Raw genomic sequence first — 8814 nt, 5'->3', positions numbered from 1 at the left:
GGGCATCCGTCTTCCCTTGCATTGTGTGTAAAAATGCACAGAAAGATTGGCAACACTGGCCCTGATAGCATCATGTTGTCTGCTGCTCCCTTCACTGGTGCAATGCGGCACTTACCCATACGGCAGCAAGGCAGCTCGGATGGGGGCCGGGTTTGCCGCTCCGGAAGGAGCAAAGACAGCCCGCGCTTAAACCCATCCGGGCATTGGCCTGGGGGCGGAGCAAACGGCTAGTTAGCCGGTTCCGCTCCACAGGCCTCCTCAGTCGCCGCGTGTCTGCTCGAGGGAGAGGTGCACGTAGCAACTCTCCGAGTGCAGGGCCGGCGGCTGCGAGGCTGTGCAGTTGCGGAGGACGGTCGGCAGCCTCAGCGGCCTTGGTCGGATTGGGCAAGCGGCCGGGCAGAGAGCCTGCTGCCGCTCGCCGGCCGCTCGCGCCCGCGCCTGCCGGGTGTGGCCCGCCCGGCGTCGCTTCTTCGAGGCAGCCCAAGTCCCGGCGATCAGTCCGCGGCGCGGGAGCAAGCGCCTGGGCCTGCGGCTGCGGTCGGAGTCGGGTGACTCGGCGCCTGCCTTCCCGGCTCGGCCGGCTTCAGCCCGTGCGCCTCGCCGCCGTTGCGGCTCGCGCGGCCGCGCCTTAATTGTTGAGGGGTTGTGAGTCCCCTCTGGGCAGCAGTTCGGTTGAGGCCCTGTTAGGCCGCCGGGACGCGGGGGTCTTTATCGGAGGGGGGGTTATATTAGGGGCTGTCGAGCTTCCCCTGTTCCCCCCCCCGCCCCGGTGGGTGGCTGGCGCTGAGGGATATCTCCTCCATTTTCCACCCCCCCCCACCCTAGGGAGGCAGCAGCGAAGGTGTTGGTTTGTCTGCCCCCCCCTCCAGTAGGTGGTTGTATCTCACGCCCCCCCCCGGTTAGGGTGGGTTGTTATAGGGATTGACGAGCTGCAGGTTGCACTTGGTACCTGCTTTCCTGGGGGGTATTGTGCATTGTTCTGGGCAGGGCATTTGAGTGGCCTTCCTCCTTTCCTGTGGGGTTGTACTGGCCCAGTGTACATTATGCCGGGAAAGGGAAAAGGGCCGTCTAAGGGCAAACAGCCAGCGAAGCGTCCACTATCAAAGAGGCCAGCCCCGGTTTCTTCCTCATCGGAGGATGAGGGTGATTTGCAGGGCCGGCAAGACATCTTGGCTCGCTTGACTGCCTTAGAACAAGCCAGGGGAGCTGGTGGCTCAGCAACCGGCAGAGCAAAGAGGGCTCGCTCAACCCTTTTGGCTTCGTCAGCCACCTTCCAGCGCGATGTTCTTAATAGGCTTTCTGCTCTTGAAAGTACAGGTACGCCAGCAGCAGGGGAGCGAGCCTGCGAGGTGACGGTGACTGAAGCCACAGCCGTTGAACTGAGTGGCGTAGCTGAGCAAAGCGTGCAGGAGGAATCTGGGCAGGTGGCAGTTGCAATTCAACCTCCTGAGGGTGATGGTAAGTCGGCTGCACCTGTTACACCAGGGGCTTGGCCCTGGGGGCATTGGGGTCAAGCACCTGCTCCACCATCTGCACCCCAGGGGCACGTGGGTTCCACGATAGGAGTTCCCCCTCAGTTCTATGGGGCTAATCCGGTGTGGCCCCAAGGATCATGGAATGCGCTTCAGGCCGCTAGTAGCGATGTAGCTGGCCCATCTTCAGGACAGGCCCCCTCGGTCCCTGGTTCCCAGGCATCGGGGAGCCACTTTAATCAGTGGGGCTACTATCCGTGGGGCTTCCCTGTGGGGGGGACACACGGTTATGGGTCCATTCCATTTGGAGCTATGCCTTTTGGGGATACAGCGATGCCCCTAGGTGATCACTTAACTCTCGCCACTAGGGATAAGATTCTGCGTGGCGAATATGTGGATGTTTTCAATCTCCTGTTTCGGGATTTGGAAAAGAAAGACAAGGAGGAGTTAGATGATCGCGATAAGGAAAGGTTGAAGCGCAGGAAAATAGAGCGGAACTGGCATAACTGGCTGCCAGGCATGTTAATCTATGCCGGCGTGGTGGCTAGGGCTCAGCCTTGGAAGGCTGCCCAGTTATTCCAATACATTGATATAATTTATAGGGGACATACGGACTTCGTTGGTGCAGCTTGGCTGCAATACGACGAGGAATTCCGTATGCGTGCCGCCCTCAACCCGACCTGGCAGTGGGACAGGATACACCAGCAGCTTTGGCTGCAGGTCATGTCCCCGGCCAAACCGAATGCAGGTGACCGCTCGGATAGTGGCCACCTGGTTCAGAGGAGTCAGACTACGCAGGGCACCCGCGCACCCGCGGGGCAGCCGGTTCAACCCCGGCTGCTGTGCTGGGACTTTAGTTCCCAAGGGGTGTGCTCCAGAAAGGTGTGCAATTTTAAACACCAGTGCCCAATCTGTGGTGGCCCCCACCCTTTCACTTCTTGCACCAGGCAATCTAAGAGGGCGGGAAGGCGTGGGGGTGGGGGCGGGGGCGGGGGCCCCCCAGCTACTGCTGGAAAAGGGCCCCAGCCCCATAAACCTGACGGTTCTTGAACGCCTCCTTGTGGGGTACCCTAAACGCGAGGAAGCGCACTTTTTGTTGGAAGGTTTTCGTTATGGCTTTAGGATTCCTTTCCAGGGTCCTAGGGCTCCCTTCATGTCCTCTAATTTACGTTCGGTTGTGGGCATGGAGGAGGTTGTTAGGTGTAAAATAGGTAAAGAATGTTTGGAGGGGCGTGTTCTGGGCCCCTTTCCGGCCCCCCCGGTCCCGTGTCTGAGAGTGTCGCCCCTGGGTGTGGTCCCAAAGAAAGCCGTGGGGGAATTCAGGCTCATTCATCACTTGTCCTACCCTAGAGGGGGGTCGGTGAATGATGCCATCCCTGAGCACATGTGCTCTGTTCGATACACTTCTTTCGATCAGGCTGTCAAGGTTGTTAGGCAATGCGGGGTGGGGGCCGAGATGGCAAAATGCGACATAAAGTCTGCATTTCGTCTTCTGCCGGTTCACCCGGACGACTTTGAGTTGCTTGGCTTCTCGTTTGATGGCCAGTTTTATATGGATAGGGCATTGCCAATGGGTTGCTCGATTTCGTGTGCAGCCTTTGAGCGTTTCAGCTCGTTTCTGGAATGGGCCCTCAGGTCACGGCTTCGGTGCCGCGCCACGGCCCATTATTTAGATGATTTCCTTTTCGTTGGGCCCCCCGGGGGGGGCCAGTGTCACCGCCTTTTGACGGGCTTTATTGCCTTGGCGGCTGAGTTGGGCGTGCCTCTCGCCCATGAGAAAACGGAAGGTCCGGCTACTACCCTCACCTTTTTGGGGATTGAGCTGGACACAATCAGGCAGGCCTCCCGGTTGCCTGCCCAGAAGCTCTTCGACCTCAGAACTCGGCTGGCCCTTTTTAAAGGGAAGAAGAAAGCCACGTTGCGTGAGCTCCAGCAGCTGGTGGGGCATTTAAATTTCGCCTGCCGGGTCGTAGCCCCCGGCAGAGCCTTCCTCCGGCGCTTGTGCGATGCCATGGGGGGACTTCGTCTCCCCCATCATCGCCTTTCCATCAATAGGGGGATGAGGGAGGACCTGGAAGTTTGGGAGGCATTCCTCAGGGACTTTAACGGGGTCTCATTTTGGAGGGAGCCTCTTAGGTTAGCGGCGGATATGCAGGTTGCCTCCGATGCTTCGGGGTCCCTGGGGTTCGGTGTCTATTTTCAAGGTCACTGGTGTGCCGAACGGTGGCCGGTACAATGGGTCAGAAGGGGATGGTGTAAGGACCTCACCTTTCTGGAACTGTTTCCGATCCTAGTAGCAGTGCATCTTTGGGGGGACACCTTGGCAAACCACTCTGTCCACTTTTGGTGCGACAATCAGGCAGTGGTTCATGTCCTCCGGTCCCTTACATCTAGGTCATCGAGGGTCATGAGGCTGGTTCGTGCCTTCACCCTCCGGTGTTTAAAGCTTAATATTTTGTTTCTAGCTCGGCATGTCCCTGGGTTGGACAATAGCGTGGCAGATGCTCTGTCTCGCTTTCAGGTTCCCCGGTTTCGGCAGCTTGCCCCCGAGGCGGACGCCGCACCGACCACGATGCCATGGGAACTGTGGAACCTTGGAGGCTAGAGGCTGAAAGGGCTATTCAACTGGCACTGGCCCCCAGCTCGCGGCGGTCGTACGATCGAGCAGTGCGTCAATTTGCGGGTTTTAGGGGGAATGCGGGTTTGCAACAGGTATGGCCTATACCAGTGCAGCACCTCATGCAGTTCTGCGTGGCTCAGAGAGGTTCTGGGTTGTCGGTTAAGTCTATCAGGGGTCAGCTAGCGGCTTTAGCCTTCGCTAGTAAGGCCAAGGGTCTTGCAGATCTGACGGGCGATTTCCGTTTGCGGAAAATGCTTGAAGGGTGGTCCCGTGAAACTGGGACTCGCAGGGACGATAGGCAGCCAATTTCCCCTACTATTCTTAGGGGTTTAGGCGAGCTTTGGGATAAGTTGTGTCGCTCTCCGTTTGAGGCGGCGTTGTTTCATGCGGCTTCCCTTACCGCGTTTTTTGGGGCGCTTAGGGTCAGCGAATTGGTGGCCCTGGCACGGGCTGATCACTCGGGCCGTGCCTTGAGGGCGCAGGATCTCAAATTCGAGGGTGACGAGGTCACCCTTAGGGTACGGAGATCCAAGACTGACCAGGCGGGTAAGGGATTCGTGTTACGTTTAGGCAGCTGTGCTGAACCTGGCCTATGCCCGGTCAGCGCGTTGAGGTGCTATGTGGCTCTTCGGGGAGAGGGTGACGGGCTGCTTTTCCGGCACGAGGATGGCTCCCCATTGACCAAATATCAGTTTTGGTCGGTGACTGGGAAGGCTTTGTCGGAACTGGGTCTTGACGGCTTGAAATTTGGGACTCATTCCTTCAGGATTGGGGCGGCTTCGACGGCCGCGGCTATGGGGTACCCGGGCCCAGTTATACAGCGTCTGGGACGCTGGCGGTCGGCGGCCTTCCGGTCTTATGTCCGCCCTTTGGGCGGAGAGGTGAACGCTTCTTGACTTTGGTCTCTTTGCAGGTGCGGCGGCTTGCTACACGAGGAAGAGGGTTTTGATTTGCGGCCATAGTATGGTCTTTTGGGCTGCTCGTCAAGCAAAGAAGACCCAGTTCGGCTCGCAGTTGGGCCTCAGTTTGTGGGCTACGGTGGAATGGCAGGGTCGCAGAGGTTTGAGGTGGCCTGGTCTCCTGCCGCTCCTTTTTGAGGGAAGGTGTGGCCCCCTGCCGGACATTCTGGTAATCCACCTCGGTGGCAATGATCTTGGCCTGGTGAAGGGTAAGGCCCTATCTTTGCAGGCGGAGGCCGACCTGTGGTGGATTAAAGAGCGTTGGCCCGACACACTCATTATATGGTCAGCAATACTTCCCCGTCGTGTATGGAGGGAAGCGTTGGACCCTGCCGGGATTGAAAGGGCACGTCATAGGGCTAACAGGGCCTTGGAGAAGGCCTTGGGCCGGGGTCTGGGGATATATCTGCCACATCCCGCTATAAAGGCTGAGGTGGCTGACCTTTATCGTAGCGATGGGGTCCACCTGTCGGTGAGTGGCAATGACATTTTCCTGGAGGATTTGCGGCAAGGGCTCAGGTTGGCCATAAGCCACCTGTGGGGTGCTAGGGCCTAAGCAGAGGCTTGACCCTTAGCAGTGGCAGGTAGGATAGCTTGAGCGGGCCGGTGACCCCTTGGCACATTCCCATTAGTTGGGAAATGGGGGTCTGTCAGGAGCGGCTGGTGAGGCTGTACGGCTGCCAGCTGCGAGGGCAGACTGCCTGGTGGGGAACCCTGACAAGGCCGCCCCTAGGCTCCACGGCTAGTGGGGGCTGGTGCTTTGAAGGGGAACCACTCGCCTGGCCGCCGGGTCCCAGCCATCCTCTGGATGGAACACCCCCGGGGCAGCAGGGGTCACCCAGACAGGTCAAGGCGGTGGTCCGGTAGGACCCCAGGGCTTGACCTGTACCGCAGTTAGATCCCTTGCCGCAATGACAGGTTTATGTTATGTTGGTTAATTAATAAAGTGGCCCTGTTTATATCCCAATACGGTCTCTGTCTTTTATTCCGACTGGAGTGGCAATGCGGCACTTACCCATACGGCAGCAAGGCAGCTCGGATGGGGGCCGGGTTTGCCGCTCCGGAAGGAGCAAAGACAGCCCGCGCTTAAACCCATCCGGGCATTGGCCTGGGGGCGGAGCAAACGGCTAGTTAGCCGGTTCCGCTCCACAGGCCTCCTCAGTCGCCGCGTGTCTGCTCGTCCCACCCACCTCTCCCTGTTACAGTGCGGGATTAGCCGGTCGCCGTTTTACGGGGCCAGGTAGGAATTTTTTCTTCTTCCCCAATTGGCCTACAGGGAAGTTGTTTTTCGCCTACCTCGCACTGCGGGACATATTTAAACTGGTGGTTGATGGAATGTATATAGTTTGGCCACTGGCAGGTAGGATAGCTTGAGCGGGCCGGTGACCCCTTGGCACATTCCCATTAGTTGGGAAATGGGGGTCTGTCAGGAGCGGCTGGTGAGGCTGTACGGCTGCCAGCTGCGAGGGCAGACTGCCTGGTGGGGAACCCTGACAAGGCCGCCCCTAGGCTCCACGGCTAGTGGGGGCTGGTGCTTTGAAGGGGAACCACTCGCCTGGCCGCCGGGTCCCAGCCATCCTCTGGATGGAACACCCCCGGGGCAGCAGGGGTCACCCAGACAGGTCAAGGCGGTGGTCCGGTAGGACCCCAGGGCTTGACCTGTACCGCAGTTAGATCCCTTGCCGCAATGACAGGTTTATGTTATGTTGGTTAATTAATAAAGTGGCCCTGTTTATATCCCAATACGGTCTCTGTCTTTTATTCCGACTGGAGTGGCAAAGCAAACCATTGACCCTTATGAGCCACTCAGGCCTTTTTTTCTGCCAGAACGTGCAGGAACACCATTCTGGCAGCTCTGCAAAGTAGTCACATGTTCATGTGGCCCTGACCAGCTTGTGAGGGAAAGGAGTTCTTAACTCCCGCTTTTTAGCTGATTGGGGGAAGTCTCCCCACCAGCTGAAAAGCAGGGGTTAAAAGGGCTCCTTTCTGCTTGGCAAGCTGTGGGAAAGGAGATCTTTAATCATTGCTCTTCTGCTGGTCGGGAGAAGCCCCAAACTAGCTTTAAACTTCAGTTGAGAGGAGGGGATTCCGCTCCTCCCAGCTGAAGCTGGGGAAGCCCCAAAGGGGCTTTAAACTTCAGCTGAGAGGAGGGGGATTTCCCCCCTCCCAGCTGAAGCCTCCCTCCCTTCTTCTTTCCATGTCCTTCCTTCCTTCCTTCCTTCCTTCCTTCCTTCCTTCCTTCCTTCCTTCCTTTCTTTCTTTCTTTCTTTCTTTCTTTCTTCCAGGAAGTGATGCCATCGTGCAGTTCTGGAAGCGAGCACATGCCTTGTGCATGCATGCCCATGTAGTGACCAGGGCACCACCTCCTGCCGGGAGTTGCCCCTGGAGCTACTCAATGCCAATGTCACTGCCCAGGAAGCACTGAAGAAAAATTGCACTCATGCACACTGTGGACATCACCTTCCAGCTAACGAAGTTAACGCTAAGGACTCAGTCTCTCCCCTTTGGATCCAATTGGTTGCATGATGAGGGCAGACAAACTTGCCATTAAGGAAAACAAGATGCTGCCGGATGGCCCACAACTACCACTGTCTGGCCTGCCTGCACGTCCTCTGTACAGTAAGAACTGAAGCAAAACACACAAACTTTTGGGTGGAGTTGTTACATCTTCATTTCCTAAATTTGGTTCAGCGTTCTGGAAGCTGTTTTAATGAGCTGGACTGGTGATCTCTGTGTCTATTTTTGGCTCTTTTTTTCCGTCAAGAATACCCCCAATAGTAACCAAAACGAAGTAAACCAAAACTAATGGCAATGGCAAGAAACTAAATAGAAACAAAATGCCTGTATTTATTTATCCCTGCTTCATCTTTAAGGAGTCTAAAATTTTCTTCTTTCAATAATGCATATTCTTCTTTTGCTGATGCAAAGCACAATAGGGAAAAAATACTTCTTTTTTAGTTCTCTCGGGAGCAGCAATCAAAATCACTTATCGTATTAAAACAGGTTTCAGGTATATAACTAATGATCAACATATTCTCAGGATATAGTACAGAGAGTCGGGGAAGGTGTGTTTGTGCTTATATCTCTCCAAAGACACTGGTACCTTTCAGTGTTTAATCATTACCACAAGTTGTTTCAATTCCCACTGTAAAGTAATCTCCATTATCTTCCTCCCTGTACAATTCCACTCTCACAATGCTTTATTACTTATCTGTTATCCTAACTTTTGCTCTGGTGCATTCATTATCTGTTCCATCCTAATCCTTACCATGGTGTAGTATTAAAGGATATCTGGTTTGGGCAGCAGTTGGACTTAATCTTCAAGTACAGTACAGCATTCCTAAAAATCAAAGCCCCATGTATTTTAATTTGTTAGCAAAACCACATCCTTCAAATATGCTCTGTTTGTCTGTAATTGTTGCCTTAAGAAAGACATATGGGGCTACAGGGAGAGCATATGACCCCTGTATGTTACATTAGGAGAGACCATATTGCCAACATTCTAAGAAAAAAGTACAAGGCATTCTGGTACTTTAGTCTTGTACAGAACCTTAAGACATCCTAAGTTATGTTTTGTTCTGCAGTAGATGGAGCATGGTCCTGTATCTGGTGGCTAAAATACCCACTTGGCTTTTTATTCTTTCTCTTAGCCACAGAAAAACTTTTTTTAAAGTCTTATGTGGTGAGAAGCCTCCATGTTCCTGTGGCAGATATTTGTTTTGACAGCTGCTACACCCACCCATGAACCTTCTTTCAAGCTTCT

At 55.2% G+C, this 8814-nt stretch overlaps 1 protein-coding gene across 1 annotated transcript; it reads left to right on the top strand.

Moving 5' to 3' along the window:
* The first annotated feature begins 1043 nt into the window (after positions 1–1043).
* LOC129323368 (uncharacterized) lies at positions 1044–7343 on the top strand. Its single transcript, XM_054969905.1, has 3 exons — positions 1044–1458; positions 5006–5570; positions 7337–7343. Exons 1-3 carry the CDS (start codon positions 1044–1046, stop codon positions 7341–7343), a joined length of 987 nt encoding a protein of 328 aa, XP_054825880.1.
* The last annotated feature ends 1471 nt before the right edge of the window (positions 7344–8814 follow it).

Source organism: Eublepharis macularius, chromosome 2 (assembly GCF_028583425.1).
Source record: "Eublepharis macularius isolate TG4126 chromosome 2, MPM_Emac_v1.0, whole genome shotgun sequence".
Taxonomy (NCBI): domain Eukaryota; kingdom Metazoa; phylum Chordata; class Lepidosauria; order Squamata; family Eublepharidae; genus Eublepharis; species Eublepharis macularius.
This window is presented reverse-complemented; position numbering and strand designations above follow the sequence as displayed.